The sequence below is a fragment of the Aplidium turbinatum genome, chromosome 2 (assembly GCF_918807975.1).
Source record: "Aplidium turbinatum chromosome 2, kaAplTurb1.1, whole genome shotgun sequence".
In the NCBI taxonomy this organism is placed as follows: domain Eukaryota; kingdom Metazoa; phylum Chordata; class Ascidiacea; order Aplousobranchia; family Polyclinidae; genus Aplidium; species Aplidium turbinatum.
The window spans coordinates 53,233,163-53,254,990 of NC_137473.1; the positions used below are offsets into that span (position 1 = coordinate 53,233,163).

General features: G+C 35.7%; 1 protein-coding gene, 1 long non-coding RNA gene and 1 pseudogene across 2 annotated transcripts; all 3 read left to right on the forward strand.

The window, feature by feature from the left end:
• Positions 1-2,782: 2,782 nt before the first annotated feature.
• LOC145764414 (matrilin-1-like) lies at positions 2,783-7,264 on the forward strand. The gene is made up of 5 exons (XM_082576029.1): positions 2,783-2,849; positions 3,202-3,345; positions 5,727-5,869; positions 6,476-6,727; positions 7,076-7,264. The coding sequence occupies exons 1-5, from the start codon at positions 2,783-2,785 to the stop codon at positions 7,262-7,264; spliced, it is 795 nt and encodes a 264-aa protein (XP_082432155.1).
• A 511-nt stretch (positions 7,265-7,775) lies between these two features.
• On the forward strand, positions 7,776-8,453 carry LOC145764585 (uncharacterized). The gene is made up of 2 exons (XR_014288493.1): positions 7,776-7,885; positions 8,297-8,453. It is a non-coding gene; the product is annotated as an uncharacterized LOC145764585 (long non-coding RNA).
• Positions 8,454-17,068: 8,615 nt separating this feature from the next.
• Positions 17,069-19,579, forward strand: LOC145764415 (uncharacterized; annotated as a pseudogene).
• Positions 19,580-21,828: the final 2,249 nt, after the last annotated feature.

The window sequence follows — 21,828 nt, forward strand, 5'->3', positions numbered from 1 at the left end:
GGCACAATTTTGACGGCGAGCTTCTTTGTGGTTTGCTGGGAAGTACAAGTTACAATACATAGAAGCGATTTGTGGTTTTCTCATTTGATACTGAACTTTGTGAAGTTTATATTAAAACATGGCTTCACTTAATCCAACCAGCTTGTTTCCTGGAAATTGACAATTTGATTATTTTTTGTTGTACATGAAAATTTGTTTGGAATTGGTCTTGCCACAGGATTCGAAAAAGCTTGTTGAATTAATTATTGCTATTTCATTGCGTTCTATATCACTACATCATTGTCACACCATATTCTGTAGCCTATATTAAAAGTGTTTTCAAACTGTTATTTGAACTACTTGAAGCGCGCTGCCTGCGAGTGCAGAAGTGAATAAGGAAGTTTGTCAAACACGTGAAACACGTGTACATTGCCACCGGTACCTACTGTAGGTGTTTTCAGCTTTGAACTAACTAATTTGAACTAATTAGAACTAACTAATTAGAATTAACTAATTAGAACTAACTAATTTGAACTAACTAATTAGATGGTGCAGTAATTTTCAAAAAAATAATTGTTTTACTTTTTTATAATCAAGAAAATGAAATATCTTCTGACAGGTGTCAAACCCACAACTTTGTATAACTGTTTAATAAAATCTTTGCAACAGATATAAAAAAATACTTAGGCTACTTAAGTTATTGCTTCTGCTATATGGTGAAGGAAAACTTCAAAAAATATATATTTGTTTCATTGGATTGCTTCTCAACTCATTTGCAAAAAATGCAACTTTTAATAATATTTATTTATTTTGGCCTTATTGCCGTTGCAAACACTCAGAAGACATCAAGGCCAGGTAAGATATAGCTTATTTAAGAGAAAAGTGTAAATTACTTTTACTTATTATGTTAAACGCAAAAGCTATAGGACTTTAAAAAAAAATTATTTATAAGAACATTATGACAAACATTGTAAAACTTTCTTGGGTGTTATGATTTTATTTTCATGCTTTTAAAAGAATAAGGAAAAAGTTTCAGTAGCTGAAACGTTGAAGACAACTAAATCATTTGTGGCAAACGTAACAAAACTTAAGAGCATTTATTTAAGGTTTATTGTAAAACTTCACCGCCTTGCTGCTTTTTTTGGCTTCATTTGATGAAGTCTTTGATATGATTTGTGAGCTGTTTTCAGCGTCCACTTGCAGGAAAAGAACGATACCATTGTGAATGCAATATGGCTGATGTTAACCATATTTTATGAAAAATATTGAAAGCCAAAGTGAAAAGTCAAATTTAAAAATAAGAAAATAATTTATTTACTATTTCAATAGTCTATTTGCTTGTCATGTTTAATTTGTCGATTGCATTTTAAACGAAGGATCTTAGATTTTTTGCAACTTTCCACTTTTAATAACATCGAGATACCGGAGCAGAAGCGAAGACACATCAGCGTCTGCTTTATCACTTAAAAGCGAATCCTTTAAAAAATTATATTTCAGGCAGATTTACTTGTTACGAAGGAGTGAGGTTTTCAGGAAATGGTATTAACGAAAACTTCCCATCACTGATCCCTTTCCGGCGGCAGTGTCGAAGGGGATTTGTTTGCGCTGATGTGAGAGCCGGGGTGATGACGGTTGCTGCTCCATTTGAGATAAGAGGTTAGTTAGAAAAAAAAACGGAACGTTCACAAATTAGAGACATTTTAAGCTTTTTCAGATGTAGGCTTGCAGCTTTTGATTTTAATATTATATAACCATCTATTTAAAATAGAATTTTTATGCATGTTGATAATATCGGAGTTTCCTTTATCTGTTCGTTTTACGTATGTTTCAAATTTTGTTTTTTACATGTGCTAGCTAAAGATGATATAACTATAGCGAAATCGATTCTTAACAAATTACACTAAGAGATTAAATTGTTGTGTAAATGCCAGCATTCAATGAATGCAAAATAACAGTAGGCTACAATCAAATTAAAGACATACTAGACTTTATAAACTGGATGGCTAATAGTTTGTAGACTGAATCACCCTTTCGCTTTTTTCCGAAGAAAAATATTTAGATTGATATATTCACAGACAAGAACACTTCAATAACAATCGAAACTTCACACTGGCAATCTCGGTAACCTGGCCTGCGTCAGTAGTTCAAAAGGAATAAGCTCTCAAAGAAGCTTTTTTAGTCCGAAGAAAGATTATCACAATAAGTCAAACGACTGTATCAGATCAGGCACATAATTTCGACAGCGAAAGCAATATACACAAAAAGTGCATTCGCTTTATTTTTAGGGTCAGGCTCGATTGGTTTTTGCTATCCACCAAATCTCTGTCGTCGACTCACTTGTATAGATATCAACAGCCATCTCCCTTCTGAACTTAACGCTAATATTGAAGATTGTACCATTAGATGCTGTAGAGGCAATCTGTGCAATTTACCTGCAGACGCAACTAATGCACCTGTTCTGGTGACTCCATCTCTTTCACCGACAAGTGAGTAAACTTTCTTGTAGTAGCTGCAATGCTCACACAGTGGAAAAGCTGATGTTTCCAACATCCCGAGACAATGACCCTTTTGCACCTTCTTGTGACAAGTATCAAGCTTGATGCATTGTCAAGCTTTTTAACTAACATTCAATTTTGATTTTTCTAATAACGTGCTGAAAATCAGAGGCACATCTATCTTCCACTTAGCTACACAATTTGTATTCATGCGAAGAATTATAACGGAAAGTAGGCCTAACAGTTACAGTATTTTGTTTTCAAAAAATGTTTTTGTGGCTCTGTATTACCATATCTGATCCTGAATGATGGCGCGGTGGATACGATTCTTGCTTTCCAATAAAGCAACTCTGGTTCGACTCCCAGCTTCAGCAAGTTGTTGAGGACGAAAGCAAGTACCTCCACGTGGTCGTCCCCGCAAGCACCTACTTTGGGAAACTAAACTTGCTACAACTGTCGCTATACGAGAGAAGAAGCAAGTTGTTGAAGAACACTGCTCATCTTTACCCAGGGTGTAATATATTGGGTGGGCGTAGTTGATGAAGAAAAGGCGGCCGAAAGAAAGGAACTGTCCAAACTACTGTCGTTAGTGCCAAATGCTTAGTATAATGAGAACCTTATCTTCTCATCCCCAACGCTTGAATTCAAATATGGGACTCACCTTCTACGTATAGGCCTAGTAACGTTTTTACAAAAAAACGTAACAAATTTAATGTCGTATTTTCAGGTCGTCTCACTTGCCAGAATGGTTTGAAAGTTGCCATGGGGGAATTACAAGACGACTTTCAATACTTTGATGTGTGCGATGATGGTTTTGTATGCGGCAGTGTCAGTGTGAACCTCTTTACTAACCGAGAGAACGAAAGTGGACGTATTGAAGGTTGTACTCGACAAGTTATAAAACTTGGTTATTTATCTATTTGCTTAAGATATGTTTACATGTTACCATTCATATGGAGTTACAATTATTGAACAAAAAAAAAATTCATAGGATTCAATTTGCATATTTTATAATCCGTGTCTTCAGGCAATAACTGCCAAGAAATGACACACCTCAGAAAAGCTGCTTGATCATAATGTGAAGGTCACCTTTTAATTGTTTTCCAACTACACGCATTTAGGAGTTCATATACTTTTCATTTTTTTATAGGCCTATGTAGATAAAAGTAGAGTAATATAGGCCAGCAAAGTTTATTAAAAATGATAATGTAAACACCACGACCAAGAATGGGCACATGAGGTCTATGGTGATTTAACGCAAGCAAAGTTGTATTTCTGCGACAATAAGCAATAGCTTTTTTTGCTATTTGTGTAACAACTTTTACACTGTTTGATGTGTTTTTGGTTTGTTGTTTTGATTAACGTCTTTCATTTATTAAATTATTTTTATATATTTAAGAACTGGGGTTAATTGAATCAACATTAGACAAGAAACAGTTAATTTTCTTCTAACAGATTTGGTGGTTCGTATTACACAGTGGGTAGCCCATATTACACAACAGCTGTGTAAGATGGGCCATCGCCAGGCCAAAATTTAACGGCAGTTTGTGCCAGAAGTGATAGGTTATCGGTCTTGGTTTTCTAGCTCCTTCTTCGATATTAGAGTCTTTATCCGCAAGCGGGGTTTCATGAATTTTTTTTTGCTTAGGTGGCCCATATTTACCTCTTTCCCCTAACTTCGATGAGATCACAGTGTAACCGCGACTTATTAACGCTGTTTCATGCATGATCAAACAGAATCGATACAATCTAAACTTTTTGATATAAACTGCACAGTAATTAAACCATGGCTTGCTAGAAGCAAAAGTTAAGATACTAACTATCTGCTGGCTACTGTTACTAAAGTACGGTACATCTCAGGAAACAAAATCTGTTTTTTCTATATTGATTTAATGTATGCACACGTCGTAGTTTTTTTTTAATTTTACACTTGAAAGTATAGCACTTGGCATTACAATAGCCACTTTACTATTAGTTTTTTTTATTTTATTTTTAATATTAACCATCAATTGACAAATAATTCAGGGAAAGCTGTTTTTGGATTATGTCAAAATCTTTCCCAGTGTGAAAATAATACCACGAAAGGTCAGCTATGCGATACGGTGATAAATTTTCTACCAAGCGTGTACACTGCTATAAGAGAAGAATGTGTTGTTGAGTGTTGCCAACACGATCTCTGTAATGATCCATTCCAAAAAAAAGAACCAATGCTAGGTAATTGAATATTAAGATTATTTCACAATTCAAAACTAAATGCTTGGCTTGTTAATTGTGAGCTAACTGCTTTAGCTGTAATTGCTACTACAACAGATCATTTCATCAATAAAGGAAAGTACAGTATAAAAATATCTCTCTATTTGAATAAGTTTCTTCTGATGATCCGATTAAGGTGAAACAGCCTGTTAATTAAAGTTTTTAGTGAACTAATAACTAATTTTGATGTGAAAAGATGTCTAAAAGTGTTCAAGGAAAATAGTGGTGTAAATTAAAATTAAAAACCTGTAAAGTTTACAATATATGGCTCATAACAGTTGTATTACAATATAGCCTGCTACTGTTTACCACATTCTAATAAAATGAGTTGAATCTTCTTTTACAACACTCTATGTTAATCTCATATTTTTCTTTTTAATGTGTTAGACTTTCCACTTGTGGCAACAGACGACGAGAATCTAGGTAAGACTTTTACAGCAACTATTTCCTTATGGCAAGCTTGTTCAAGCTGTGAACATGGGGCCACAGAGCCCCGATAAAACCTTTCCAAAGTAAGAAACCATCAATATAGCTTATACCATTCAAAAAAGAGTAGGTTGTTGAAAGGCAGGCTACAAAGTCGTAGCCCTTGAAATAGTTTTGACGTCACTTACAGATTGGACTTACAGTATATACAAATACATCATCAATCTCTTACAGAAAGAATATCTTCTAAATTCTTTAAATGTTTTTAAACAATTCTTCCTCACTGCATTAGTAAAACAGTATTATAAAAAATGTTCTATTATGATGTGGTATCGCTATGCGGCATCTTCACTTCAAAGTTAAGTTTTTATGCCAGCATGGGTTGTTTTTGGTCTCAGAAACAGAGTCAATAACAAAACCTCACCACATGTATAAATTGACCTTCATTTTTTAAATTTTCCCGCTTTATCTATTGAGTGTGATTTTCTGATTATATTCCAGGTAATGTTAACTTTATTTTATTTGTTTTTTCTAGTAGCCAATAAAAAGTTACCGATAATATAATTTTATCAGATGGTAATCAGGTATGCGACCTGCTGGACGTGGCCCTTATAGTGGATGCAAGCAGCAGCATTGGACGGAGACATTATAATCGGCTCAGAAACTTTCTCAATATCTTGGTCGAAAAATTACCTGTTGGAATTGACAAAACCAGAGTAAGTGCATAGGCAGTTGCATTTGAAGTTTTTACTGCCTACTCCAAACACAAGAAACGTTTAAAAAGGTAAAATTTGCCACAAGATGCACTTCGGATAACCTCCTGTAGAAAAAAAGTAAAACACACGCTTACTTGGTTGGTTAATGCTTAGTTGGTTTTGAATTTGTATCCTCGGACTGACAAAGCCATGATTGGTTATTCCTGGTAGTTTCGCATATTTCTAGAGGCCCTTGACGCAGGGCCGGTTACCGAGACAGGCAGAGTTAAGTTTCCGATTGTTGAAGTGTTGTTACGGGGAATTACTCCATCCATTAGGTGCCGCTGAATGGAGAGCAGTCCTTAACGTGCGTTGCTCAAGCGCACGCCCCGAGAGTCGAACCAGTGTGATCTTGAGCCGGGCGCGTACCCACTGAGCTAACGGGCGGATAAGCTAGTTGAACATTAAATATTCATGTATCGATAGTTAATTGTGATAAACGGTGAATGCGTCTTGTAGCCTATTGACACTCGTCAGTACCGCTCTGATACTCGTCAGTAACAATGCTGATGACACGAAATCGATTTTTTACCATTCTTTTTAATATATTGCTATACATCTCTTCAGGTTGCTGCCGTTCGTTTCAGTGATTACATTTTCCCTCTCTGGCACTTTGTGGATTCCATTGGTAGTCATGAGCTGAATGAAGTCATTAGTATCATGGAGTACACCGGGGGAAGGAAACGACTTGCAAATATCTTCTATCGCATTTCTGTTGAAACGTTTTCTAGGTTTCGTGGGAATAGACCTGACGTACCAGATGTTGCTGTTATATTTACAGACGGCCAGTCTAAAGAGAGGCCAGCTTTCAGAGCTAGGGTGAGTTTATCTACAATTTTATTGTATCTTTAAGCAAATGGCTACCGGCCCAAGCTGAGATGAAACAAAACATTAAAGATTCTTAACTTTAATTTCACTCTAAAGCGAGTAAGCAATGCACTGTTTTATTATTATTATCATCTTATTTGCATTAGATCAATATTTACAACTAATTTTACAGTTCATATTTACAACTAACATGCAAAACAAAAACAAAACATTATAGGTTATATAATACTCACAATCACAATGCCTATGACTATCTATGACGGTCTCGGTAATGTGATCATGAGGTTGGTTATGAATTTATGAGTTTCACAGTTTATTTAACAATGCAATCATATTCAGTGGTTGAAAAGAATGGGTATCCGGGTGATGACCGTTGCTGTGGGCAACAGTATCAACAAGAACCAATTGAGGAGGATTGCTTCTCAGCCAAAGGCAAACAATGTGTTTGACTTGAACAACATTGACCGCCTTCTGGGAGCTCTTACGAATGCTTCTAAATGCTTTTCAGGTGTGTTCTTTGCAAGATGATTAGTGTACAAGATGTTACTACACTGATGTTCGTGTTTCAGGCACCATCTGCTTAGTTAAAATATGTTTCTAGTTATAGCATTGACAATACTTTTCGTTAGTATCTAGCCTACCTAATTTCGGTTTAAACACGCTTTATCGTTTAACACTTAAAGCAGAGTGAAGCTTTTCATATGTTATAAGCAGGAGAGCACTTGATAATTTCTTTGTCTATTTTTGCCACAGACAACAGTTTTTCAATACCTCTTTTTATTATGGAATAAAAACACATGGCTTTGAAAGATTGAAATCTATTATTGAGATAAATTTTTCTACGTTCTGGCTGATGAGGAAAACCAGATCATGATAGCCTTGTCCAGTAGGCTACTGCTATGCAGTGCCATTCTTTGGTGCTTTGTAAACAGGGCACTAGTGTACAGCGTATAAGTTACATAGTGCGTCTTCAAGTGATATTTATTGTAATGATTTCTCATTTCTTTATATTTCTAGGCATTCGCTGCTTTGTCGGCCCCAGCTTATCAGGTGCGATAAAAAACAATTTTCAGATGGTGAAAAGATGTGATCGCAAGTACGTTTGTTCAAGTATCCAAGCAACACTCACTTCCCCTTTTCCTTTTCCAGGTAAGTCGCAAAAGTTTTAATACATTGTGATCGGCCAACAAAATACAAAGACTATTCGTTATGCACATTTCATCCCGTAAACTCAGTAGCTCAAATATAAAGTACCACCTTGGCGAAAAACTTATTTTCTGCAATATTAATATTTAAAGAAAAATGGAAGTGAAACTTGCTTCATCTCTCAGTCCAACTTCTAACTTTTAATATGTCTCAGGGGCGGAACTAGCAAGTAGTTTTAGGGGGGAGGTTAAACAAAGCACAATGACGTTTAGATCAACCTTAATCTGAAATTGCAATTACACCGTGAATAAAGTTACTTTTATGTTTTACCTCCCCAATCACCTCCCTTAGATCCCTGTATGTCGTGCAATTTATTGCCAGTAACATTGTTCAACAATCCATTTGCTTTTCCAGGTTCTATTTCGTTTGGAAATTGTGTTTCACAATCTGTTTGTGCGACTCCTCACTGCTCCAGAGGATTGGCGTTCATTCCATCTGTATATTCCAGCACAATCCACAATTGTACAAAGAGGTGTTGCAGCGATGATCTCTGCAATTCTTCGTGATACCTAGCCTGCTTTACTTTTAAATACAAATTGAAATGGAATGCATAAAAAAACTTTTTAAAGCAAAATGTAACTTTTTTTAATTGTTCAAGGAATGAAAAGCTTTTGACCATGAAAGAATACATACGCGCATTTAATTTCCCTAATTACTGTCTTTCTGCGGATGCAAAGTATGAGCATACACAAAATGTGACATTAAAAAGTTTTGAAATGCAATGTCATAGGAGACTATTACACATTGGCTGAAGGCAAAGAAAAGCAGAGAAGTTTGTTGCTCAAGAAATAGATAATACTATACTTGGAATCCAAACGACACCAGCTTCAAAAAACCACGATACTTTAGAAAGTTTAGATGCATTGCAAGGAGCAACTCATTTGATAATCTCATGCTGACTGTGGGATGGTGCAGGGCAAATGAATGAAAAGGCGACAGCAACATATAAAGGACAAACAAGAACACCGGAATTATCAAAAAAAAGAATTAAATTGAAGGAGTCCACAAGGAAGGTCACAGCTGATCAAGAATAGACTCCGGCCCCAACCGCTCAAATGGCAACGAGTTTCTTGTAAAGGAAGATCTTATTACCCAAACAAATTCATGCTTATAGATGCACGTTTGAAACCCTACAAGGTATTGTTACATATACCACTTTCTTGAGGTGCTGACATACACATATAGCAGCTGGTATATGTTTGTGGTTCTAGACAGGTTCATAAAAAAAATAAAGAATAATACGAAGTTTAGAACGATTGAAATATTAACTAGGGAAGAAAAGAGCGGTCTTCCCTGATATCAGCACAAGGCTGAGCACTCACTAGAACAACGAGCAGTTGCGATTCGCTAACCATAACAGTGTAGCTTCCATGCTAGCCATTTTGACCATCCAATTATCGGCTGCCGAGAAATATTAAATCTTGCAAGACTTTTCCGTTAGAACAACTTTAATGTTTCGTGATTGTGACAATATTTTATGTGACAAACAGCATATAAGCTACAATATATCTGCTTCCTAATTAAAAAGTTTCACAAAACTACAAATTCCAAATAGATTAAATGTTTTAAATTCTACTGCCTTGTATGGGTAGCGTTGTTATTTCGTCTGTCCAAAACGTCAGGACCTTGGGTGCCCCCCTGAGGGCCGATCAATCAACATCGCTCCGATGATGTTTGTGTTTATAATAAATTCGTCGGTTTATTTATTGTTTATTATCCGATTACACAAATCGTAAAAACTTTTCATCGAGTGTAAACTAGAAACCTGAATACTCTTGTTGCTACATGAATAGACTATTGACAATTGCCATCACTGCACTTTCAACTTTAATATTTTCAAATTGTAGAGTAAGTAATTGTTCAGTATTTCAGAAGTAAGCCAAGTTTGTCACCTGAGTCGTCTATTTAAATATGCTTTTCTGATCCAAAATCGCTTTATTCTATCTTTACCTTTAGAAGTTTAGATGCTGTGCATCAAAAACTATTTTTACAAATTGTCAAGAAAATATGTGAGACTTCATCAACTAACAAAATAAAGAGTTGAAGTCCTGTTCTTATTTCTCTTAACTTTCAGTGTTGGTCTCATGCGTTTGGTGTCATTATTCCAGGCTTCGATGGTGATCATATGGTGTATGTTTATATATTATATATGTAACAATAAATACTATTATTACTACAAAAAAGTGATCAATGCCAAGAGAAACATCAAGTACAGTTACTGTTCACAATTGTCCAAAACTTTTAGGATAGTGAGAAAAACTGCTGCTATGTTGCTTATTCCGGAGGGTATCACAAAGGGATTAAAAAAATTGCTGCGCGGAAACAATCGGCCACCCCCAGTAGTGGGGAACAAACCGACGATGGATTATGATGATGATCACAAGTAATCAGAATATAAACATAAGGTATCATAATAAGAAGGCTATTCCAAGTGTTTTGAAGTTTCCTTTTACTTAACAATGGATAAGAAATGATAAAAATAATTTCTAGGCACTTTTTTTCTTAAAATTCATGTCTATTACATTTTATTTTTGACTGAAAGGTATTTTTAATCATGCAGATAAACTTTAGCCATAATATTACTTTTGCTAACTAATACATATCTCTCTTGAAATTATATAAATAAAATAAATTAAAAACAGTTACCAGGATTATTAGGACTTTCTCTTAACTTTGCTACAATAACGTCACCTCACATTATTTGTCACGTCATCAATCTAACAAAGGAAGCGAGAGTTATTGGCTAATAACGATCTTCAGTCAATGATGGCAGCTTGAAACTTTTTCCGCATGCAAAAGTTTTAACGTTGTTTTAATGTTTAAAAAGGTTTGGTGAGCTAAGAGGACACCTTTGATGTTGTGCATTCTTCTAATAAAGGTTATTTAAGTGCAAAGCTATATCTTTGACATAACGTTGTCGTTGTGAAGTTAAATGGACAAACCATCTTTCTAACGGACGAATTTACATAGCTGCAATCGCCTCGCGTAAACTGCAATGGTTATAGCGTCATAATGAGTTATCGACAAACTTGCTAACTTCACGTTGAACCCAACTGACCCCTCTCAATGAATATCAAGATATTTTTCAGTGATGGAATAGTTATGAAAAAATCTCCTTTATTTTTTTAATTGTAATATGGGTCATAGGTAAGATTGATTTAAGTATTCCTAAGAAAATAGGTGAATGTAAAGTGATATGCCATTCTATAATGGAGAAGCCTTCAAACAAGATTTTTTTGCGTATTTTTACATACTTTTTTCCTGAAAAACATTGACTTATCGTCTGCAGACGTTGCGTCAATGTAAAACAAGACACTTTTGCCGGCTGCATAGCCAAGTGGTGAGAGCCCTGGAACGGAAATCGAAAGGGCACCAGTTTGATACCGCTCAAGAGCATGCGGCTGTGTCTTTGGCAGGACACTTGAAGGCATGCCTGAAGGTGGACATGAAGATTGGCTTCCTTGCCTTCCCGTCCACCTAAATCTTCAACCACCAGGTCTAAGCCTGGATACGACAACAACAACAAGACACATTTCTTAGCTGGACTATATCTTGTGACTATTGTTTAAATTTAAAAATGGTCTATATTTCAGCTCCTATTAACAAGCCTATAAATTACTGTTAATTTTTATAAATTAATTTAAGAAAACTTAAACAAAGTAATGTAAATCAGGTGGTATACAAACTTTTTAAATCTTTAAAATGTTATGCCAATCAAAAGTGTGAAAAAATTTATTTCATGAAATAAATTCTGATTAAGGTTCGTGTTGCTCTAGGTCTAGAAGAACATCGCATAATTTTTTCAGGCTCGTATAAAGCATCACCCGAGTGCACTGGTTTGGTGCACAAGCCCTCCTAATGCTCACAAGTTACTTAGAGAAAAAACGCGATGAAAGAGAATTTTGTTGAATGTTTGCTGGTTCAACGTCTGCAGACGTTGAATCAATGTAAAAATGACAGATTTTGCTGATTGGGTAAAGTGAAAAATGCATAACCTCAAAAAGATTAAAAATATACAGTCGGCCTATATGTACAATAATTTATTTTAGATCAACTTTGCTAACAAATTTTTTGAGCTTGGTTCAGGGATTGCACAAGTAACTATACAATAAAAGATTTAATTATAGTTTTTCTCTTTTGCCTCACAATTTTCGTTATTTTACGAGAAGCCTGGAAATGCACCTTATGTCACTTTTATATCATTTTGATGTCATAAAGTGACTTTACGACGCATTTGCCCCTCACAATATAAGGTGAATAAGCGGAGAACACTTTGATGTTTCTGCTGGAGACGCATCATTCTGGCTGCCGCGTATATCAGAAGACGCCGCTTTGACTGCAAAGTGAATTATTGCAACAAGTCCTATCATAAACAGTAATGGGCTGACACCATTGTAAATAGTTAGATCAACTTAGACGTATATCCTGCTCGTCGATATACCCATCAATGAGCGCTGCATATCTACTTTTAATAGGATAGAAAATAAAATATTCTATTTAAAAAAAAAAACTGAAAAATAAACTTTATGGTGGAACAAACTGTTAAAACACGCTTCATGATAAGATATTCCTTTTATTTGAATTTCTTTTAATTCTTATGATGCTTGGCTTTGAGCACTCTTTTGTGATAATCATATTCATATGAATGGAATATTCACAAGAACAACTAAACGCTTCACCTTTCTTTTTGAAAAAGGAATCGGAAGATTTTCCATAACAGTTACGATTGTTTTTATACCCAAATGTCTTGTCTTTATGCAATCGTAACGATAACTATGTATGGTGTTTTACCATTTGTTTGCATGAAAATAATCTTTTACAAAGTTGCATAGATTATCCTACAATAAAACTTATTGGTATGATGAAGTGCATATTGCAAATAACTCCAGAAAATAACTTGCGAAAACAAACCATCTCTTGTGACAATTTCTAGCTTTGAATAAAAACATTTATCAACGATTTGTTTGGCTTGAAAAGGAGAGCCGTACCCATCGAAAAACAATAAACATTGGCAAGTATGACAACTGCCTATCAATTGCCTTCAATAAACAACTGCCTTCAATTTTTCTTTGTGAATCAATAACAAAACCTGAATTATGAATTAAAACTGAAGAAAGATTGTGTGCAACGGGTGTGTAGTAATTTTTGTTTGGCAAACAAAAAGACATTCATATTTATGATGAAGACATTTCTAACTTTAACTCTTGATAAAATTTTATTAAAAATGTCATTTCGTGTTCTGAGTTTTTTTAAGCCAAGAATACACATTGAAAGAAGACATAGAAGCATCGAAGCTTACCAACTTCGAACAAAAAGTCAAATCACATTTCAAGGCAAATAATAATTATCAATTAGCGATTTTTGTGACCTACATCGCTTCTACGTTTAAAAACCTGCAAAAAGCTACTAAGAACATGCATCAAGCACGACATGCAAGGCAAGACTTCCTTCTACCCTCCAGGACATATAGATTGTTATTATTATTACTTATTCCTTGAAATGGCGGCGCGCTGCTCACAACGAGAAACAATTCGTCTGCAGCAGACAGGTGAGCGCAGTCACCCTTTCATTTGTCATCCCCAGAAAGCTTATCACGTGACTACAATTGTCACGTTGCAGATAATAGCATTTAAGTTTTTAGTTTCTTAGAAATAGACAAGATTTTTCAGGGGTACGATATGCAAACTTAAAAAGTGGCTCTCAAAATTATCGAGAAATTTGAAAATTAATTGTAGAATGCAAAAGCAAGATCGTGGGGGAGAGGGGAAAATAATGTTGCTTTAAAAAATTATAGAATTGCGTCGTGGAGTTGCATCGATTTTTCGATTTTTGAGTTTTTAACAAACAAGTGAAATGCAAGTGCCATAATTGATGTTTATTGACATTGAAACAAAGTCACATTAAGTGTGTTAAAACGTAAAAACGTTAAGTAACGAAAAGTAATTTTATTTCTAAATTTGAAGCCAGTTGGGTTGCTCGAAACAAATTACTCCGAAAACTTCCGAAACAAAATTTTGTTTTGAAGCGCAATTTCTTTTGTCTTGGCGTGATTTTGTTTCGCTTTTGAATTTAATTTAGCCAAACGAAAATTCGTTTCAAACACCTTTAGAGGCAAGACTAATCAGGGATTAAGTTTTAACAAAACGTGAAACGTCTAAATTAAGTTAAATTATCGACAAAACAAAACAATGGGAATTTCATGCGTTGTTACCACGATTTTAGTTTAAATAGAGTTTTGACCAACTGAGATTTCAGCATTTAACTTTTCAGGTTGAGGTATCATAATCAAACAAACAAAGACGACACAGGATAAGGGTTTCTCCAGGTAATTGCAGATGTCCAGGTGATTCTTTATTAAAATCTGACTGAATAAAGTTTTTTAAGTCAAGATTTGCGTTTTGCGGCATCAAATGAAAGTTCTTGCAGTTTTAGGAATTACAAGCAAAGAACATGAAAGATGTGAAACAGTAGTTCAGTTGCATTCACTGGCTGTGTTGTTTAAATGTTTTGATTACTTTTAAATGAAATGAAAATACGAGGTTTACAAGAAGAAGATGGTCAAAATATTAAAAAAAAATAACTCAAATAGTACATAGTGGTGTGGTCTAGTTATATTAAAAAGGCAATCTTCAGCTAAAATAATCAACGCAGTAAAAATATTTTCAGAGCTTAACTAACTTTTCAAACATTTGCACGCCTAGCAGTAAAAAAATAATGAATACCCTGACCTAAACAAGTTCAAACCTCGAACTTCAATTAGTTGAATGGTTAAAAATAAGCATATTGGTTAGAAATATATTTATGCTATTGGGAATATGTGAATATTCAACTCTGAGGTTGGTTACAATTTATGTTTGAAGGTTAATTTAACAACCTCACAAGCATGTTAGAATGTTCAGAAACTAGATTCTTTGCTAAAAATCATGGTAAGTTACTCTCTTCGTTTCTCTAGTCTACCCAGCAGCGTTAACAGAGAGGTCCAGGGGGTATTTTTGAACCCGGGATAATTTTAGTGGCTGGTAACCTCCCTAAAAGCTCCGAGGCCTTGAAGGAACCACAGCGTATTTCTTGGATATGCTGCGTTTTCTTTTAAAGTATCTTGATTCGGGGCCCTAGGATTTCATGGGCACCGGGTATAAATTATTCTCTGAACGGCCCTGAGCTTATGAAGAAAAGTTAGATAGAGTACCACCAAGTATTACAAATGATTATAAGCATCACTTGCAGTATTTTTTAATAATTTAGTCTGCATGTAACCTAACAGAAGAAGGTGCTATGTCTCAAAAAAGATGTCTGACGATATGTTTTATTTCTTTTGTTGATTTGTTACCGTTTAAAAACTCAGCTAGAAGAGCTTAGGTATAAACAGGCTAATTGGTTGCAATCAATTTTAAATTACTCTTTGAATCGAGAAAGATTTTTGATTAAAGTAGGTTTCTCTGATATTTTTTTATGAGAAACCAAGAAATGCTTGCAGCAAATCTTTCACACTAGCTCATCATCATCATCATTAGTCTTGCCTGGATATGACGTCGTCTGCCATAGTTCTCCAAGACGATCGATGGTCCATTATCTTCACTAAATTTGTATGTCTCGTTAAAGTGTTACTGTTAGCAACTAACAAACAGAGTTCCATGAATTAACAAAGACGGTTTTTTAAATAAATTTAAACTCTTTTATCTACTTGTTTGCAATTTTTAACTCAAAAGTTTTGAGTTAAATGCTCTTAGCTGAGATTTTGTTTCACGATTTCTACGGAGTCAGTTAAAAGTTTTTCAAAGCATAATTCTTTGGAATTTCATTTTCAAGTATTTTTTATTTTCACCAACGGCAGTTAAATTACATTTTTAATCATTCTTTAAAACAAAGTGCGTTTTGTTCTGTTCTAAAAGTATCGATGCATACAATGCATCAATTGTGTCAAAATAGTAATAGTTTCATATCTTTCAGAGAAACAGCAATCACGAAACGTCCGCCGATTTCGAAATTGGACCTATAAAGCAATATCCTTCACTTTCTTGGAAAGCATCGCGCGTAGTGCATGGGTGATGACATCATACATCCACAAGCGACATTGCACGCAAAATGTTGTTGTCTTTAAAGAATATTATTTTATGTGCTTAGTGATAGATTGAAACATGATTCGTCTGCCATATTGAACAATAGCACAATGTTAAATCAAACATTTAAAGTAATTTTAGAACATTTATCAAACTTAGCTCTTGCAGATTTACGTTTTATTTTCTAAATCGGTAACCGATTGGCTTCGAAATCTGAGAAGTTATGACCAGTTCTCCAAAGCCTAAGGTTTGCTACCAGAGATAAGCACGTGGCCATGAAGACTACTAACGAGGCTTCAATATTCTTTGAGATAAACACGACGTTTGCATTCCTTGACTTTTTCTCCATGATTCAAAATCGCCAATATTACTAACCATCGGCTTAAGTATAAGAAATAATTGATGTTTTCAGCTACTTATCATCATTGTCGGGTTCCTTCCTTAGCTACTAAGGTGTTTTAAAACATTTTAAGAAGTGAGTAAACATTTTAGGTGTTAATTTAAGGGTAAAAAAGGGTGGAAAAGTGCTATTTGTGCTTAGCATCAGTGAAGGATTTCTTGTCAGGGAATCGAATGATTAAAACTGCCAGAAAAGATCAACCGTCCCAACTCAATGGAATGAACCAAAATGGTCGACTTGGAGGTTAGCCAGATTGATAGAACATTGATTAAATATTTTTTGCATATTATGTCAGTTCTAAATTATCACTTGTATACAAATTGATTAAATATTAAATATTTTTATCTTCGGACCGAAAACAGTCCTTGGCAAATGTACTCCTGGCAGTGCTAAATAGGCTGGACTGCCTGCAGAAGTTTTGTTCCGATGAAACAGGCCCGAAATCCGAAATTAATTAATCTATTATGATATTCGGTAGCAGGTTACTCAAGATAAATTGTTGTAATTTCTGATGATTTTATCTTTAATTAATCTACTTACAATTACGCAGGTTTTGAACAAAAAATTGTGTCATAATATTCCTATTTAGAATAAATGACTGAGTTTGAATGGAGTTTGAAATAGGCTGTAAATATTTTTCATATTTTGCTAATGCCTTTTACAGACATGGAAATCTCTCCAAGCAGCAGTGAGGGTCTTTTTTCTTTTAACAGCAATATTGTCCCAGACAACACCACCCAAGAATTGGAAAACATCGCAGATTTCGTTTCACAAAATGCTATTCCTTTGCAACTGAACTCGCAACAACCGCAAGATGGCGTGCTCCCTGAATTGAATCACAGCATGACACTTTCCAGCAGTGATTTTCTGTGTTCGACTGATCTTGAACCAATTGGCATAAATACCAACAACTTCATTCCGACAACATTTGACTCTTGGCTAACTAACGAAAACCAAAATCATGCATTCTCTGAATTGGTTCAAAGCCATGACACTTCATTGGTCTCTTTTAATAAATTCGGTTGTTCTGCGACAAACAGCTCTCACGATGAAGACTTTACAAGTGTGTTTGATGATCAAGATGCAGGCCTTAATAAAACCCCTCAAAACTACCCAGACATTCACGAAAGGTATAATTTTCGAAGTTACGATATTGGCAGTGGTAAAGATACGTCGATATGTTCTTATATACCACCTTTGCAGTCTTTCACTTACAACAATGGAGGGGTTTATTCCAGCATGCCAACTACTAACACGCCTTGCATAGACACTCTCTTGCCGAGTCGAGCAGACGGAGCATATCCTCCAGGTTTCTATGGCAATAAAAATTACCCACTCAGCAGATGTCTAAACGAAGTCGGAAGCATACCCAAAATTCATGATATTTCAAATACTCCATATGCTCCAAGGGTGGAAAATGTTTTAAATGAAGACATTCATTGTGGAAGAGTTAACAAGAGCCAGAACGGCACCGGGCAGAAGGGTTACCTGTCAAGCAGCTCAGACTCAAGAACGACGAGTCGCGACACGGACGCAAATGAAACATCTCCTAATGTCACCAGCGATGAAGCCGAAGACAAGACTATACTTTCAACCAACCCTGAAGGTGTGAGAGCAGCAAGCAAGAAAACACTGTATAATGAAAAATGGGGAGTCAAGGTTTTAAAAGGTAAGAACCTGCAATTTAAACCAAGTAACTTAATTCTAACATCTCGAGATTATTTTGCTTTTTGATTTTGTCCCTAGAGGTCACTAGCGCGTTGTGATCATAAAACTTGGCTGTGACTTTGATTGAATTGTCTTCGTTGGTTGTCGTCAGGGGCGGATCCAGAGGGGGGCGATTGGGGCGATCGCCCCCCCTAAAACCTAAGAAAGTAGCTTTATTCTTCATTGATATGTATACAATTTGGAAAACAACATGTCGAAAGCAATGCTGAATAAGTCTTTTGCCATGTTCAAAGATTAGGTTAGGCTATAGGCCTAATAATCCATGCATCCAGGTGCCTCGGCTTCAACCATGCGCTTAATTTGTCTATGTCCAAGACGTCATCAGTTTCCAGTGTCCGTAATACAATTGGAACAATTACAGAAGTCGTGTCCTTCTTTAACGCTTCTGCAAAGCGAAATCAAGTTCTTTTAAATGTGATCAAAGCTCAATTGCGGAGCATGTGCGAAACCAGGTGGGTTGAAAGAACAGAATCATTGGCGCAATTTCTTGACCAGTTGCGGAAGATAATTGAAGCCCTTGAATACATTTCGAACTGGAATGAAACGAAAATGCTTCTCAAGCTAAAAGTATGATTTCATCCATACGAAATGTGGAGTTCATCATCACACTCTTTTATCAACAATCTGTGTTTATGTTGTGTCTACCACTTAGCAGGTTGTTTTAGAAAAAGAGTCTGAATTTATCTGCAGCTACAACACTTGTCAGAGATTTAAAAAGCATTCTCAAAGCCCGGCGTAAAAATTGTGATGATGACTTCTATAGTTTATTCCAAAAAGCATCTCAAGTTTTGTCAAATTTGGACATTACCGTTTCCTTACCTCGAATTAAAAACGACAAGTTCACAGGACAAATGTTCCATCTTCATCGCAAGAGCAATAGGCCTACTACAAAAGGCCGATCTATATTCCAATGTTGGATTCCTTCATACTTGACTTGGAAACAAGATTTTCAGCTGAGACTTTAGCATATTGTCACCTGGACCTGACATCATTGCTACCACGAAATTGCTCAAGTATCGACCCGATAGCATTGACAAAAGTCATTTGCAATGCCTACAACGGCTTGTTACGTCATATATATAGTGTGGAATCAACTCTATGTTCATTCAACTATGGAAGGAGAAGTGGGCAAATATGACTGTTCCGGCGACTGCTGCAGTCTTACCGATGACTGCGCAAGAAGCTTTACAACAGTGCAATGAAGATGTGTACACAATCGTACACTCTCCTCTAAAAATATTATTAACCTTGCCAGTCAGCGTAGCCTCAGCCGAAAGAAGCTTTTCATCTCTTCGGTCGTTGAAAACCTGGCTGAGGAACAACATCGGCGAGGAAAGATTGAATGGATTGGCCTTACTATACCAGCATCGGGACATTTTAATTGATACAGACTCCGTGATAAATCGATTTGCCAACAGTAGAAACCGCAAACTTGACTTTGTGTTGTAGGCAAAGGTACGACACCTGTTAGTATTACTCGCACCGACAAAGTATTTTTTTTATTTTCGTTTTATTTGTGAAGTCCCCAGAAATAGTTGTTTCTGTTGTTGTTAGTTTCTTTCTTTATCTGGTGCAGCGACCGTGCATGACACGTTTTAAGGAAGACTATAGCCTTTGGTCGTCATTTCACTATGTTTAACTGCCATTCTATAGTTTTAATGTAGGCTACAAATTGTAGTGTTTCGCTGGTCCAAAATAAAAATTTACAATCGATACCTAGCCTATAGTGGCGATTCTACGGGGGATGGAACATGACCCAGTGTTTTGACCTGGCCCCCACTTTTGTTGCTCATCATTATGTTAAATGTAGGCTATGCATAACCTTTCCTCATTGCTCTTTATAACATTTCAAAACTTGTCAGAGGAATAAAATCTTGAAGTTATACAGTAAGTCTACAACAACCTCAATATAATGCTGTGACAATGTGACATTGCAAAGACAGAATTATCTGTTATTATTTTGCCGTGGTCAATTTTTAAACTGCTGTGAAACAATCAAGAGTAAAACCTAAGTTGTTCAGGCTTCAACTTGACATGGCAAGAGCACATCAGCTCTTCATCTCTCCCTTTGTTAAACAACAGCATTGTTGAGGGTTTTTTAAGTTATAGAATTTCTTATAATTTGTGTTCGAAATGCTCTCAGAACGCACCAAATTCAACCTAATTTTTTTAGGGGAGACCTCCGTCATTGTTTGTGCCGCGCTGATCACTTGCTTAAATGTCCATGACATCGCCCCCCCTAACGTTAATACCTCGATCCGCCCCTGGTTGTCGTGGGGTTTTCGCTTTCTCGTTACCAAACTCGGATGCTTATTGGAACTTGGGATTTTGGTTGAATCAAATCGGAACTTGGAGCATAGTGTGATCCAAATGGCGTTCTTGGAACTACAAAAAGTATACAGCAGCGTATCCACTGGGATAAGGGTCATGACCCCTTTTCACCAGGGTTTTCTTTTGTGATCAAAAAATAAAAAGCGCAAAATGTAGATACTAAATTTTAATCCAGCAAATGTTTTGAAAGCTATAGCCTGCTGGCTTCATCTTCATTCTTCAGTGCTATAAATGCTCATTTATCAAGTGAAGATAGTGATGTGAAGAAGACAGTACATAAAAATTAAAATATGAAGACAGCATAATTTTCGAAAACTTTGCTGAACATGAGCTTAGTATCTACATTTTAAACTCATTAACTAGGTGTTCCAAGCGTTTTGCTGCTAAGTTTTCTTTTTCTGGTCGTGACCCTTTTCAGGAGCATGTGGCTGTACAAAATGAAATGATTAGCACTTAATATTATTATTTATTTAATTATCTTGAATCAACCACGTCCCAAAAAGGAGTTGACTCTTACACCCCAGGCTGTGCCAACGGGAGATTGCATTCTTCATTCTTCACAGTGAAACACCTTGGGTTTGTCAGTTTGGCTTATACGAGATATAACAGCATTTCAGCATAATAGCATTTCAAACAAAAAAGTTAACTTCTACCCTCTTGGTGTGCCAATGTGAGATTACATTCTTCCTTTTTTACAAAGTAAATACAGTGGATCCGCTGGGTCTGTTTGGTTTATATGCTATGCTAGCATGACATTATTTCAATGAAAACAATCTCTATTTAGTTTGACATGTTTTCAATGAACTCTTAGGGCTGTTCGAAAGCGGATTGTGTATAATTGAAACAAAATTTTGTTTTGTAAAAAGCTCATTTTGAAAACTGCTGTGCTTCGTTTTGAAATATTCTGAAATGTCAATGCCAAGGTATAGATGTAGTCTATGTGGCTAAGCCTCTATGCAGCTGCACTGACACTGTCTGCTTTGTAAAGCGCTGAGGAGCAACGCATATCGGCGATAGATACAGCGCTATATAAAAAACACATTATCATTTAGTCAATTTATTTATTTTGATAGCCCATACACCAAACAAACAGGGTCAATAGAAGTTTCAAAAGAATTCATTGCATAATAATAGGTAGCCTACAGTAGATTATGGTACAATCTCTTCAAAAATCTGGCAGTGCGACGTGTTCAAATATTTTTGCTTTCTTCGAATTACTCCACTCATTACCTCTACCTAAAACCGGACATGTTTCTTCTTTCTACGTTGAAAGACATGCTCCTAGTCTGCAATAATTAAAGCAAATCAAACGTGCAATTCGTAGAAGTTAAAATTTCTTGAAGAGAATGCAATATTTTCGCATGCTT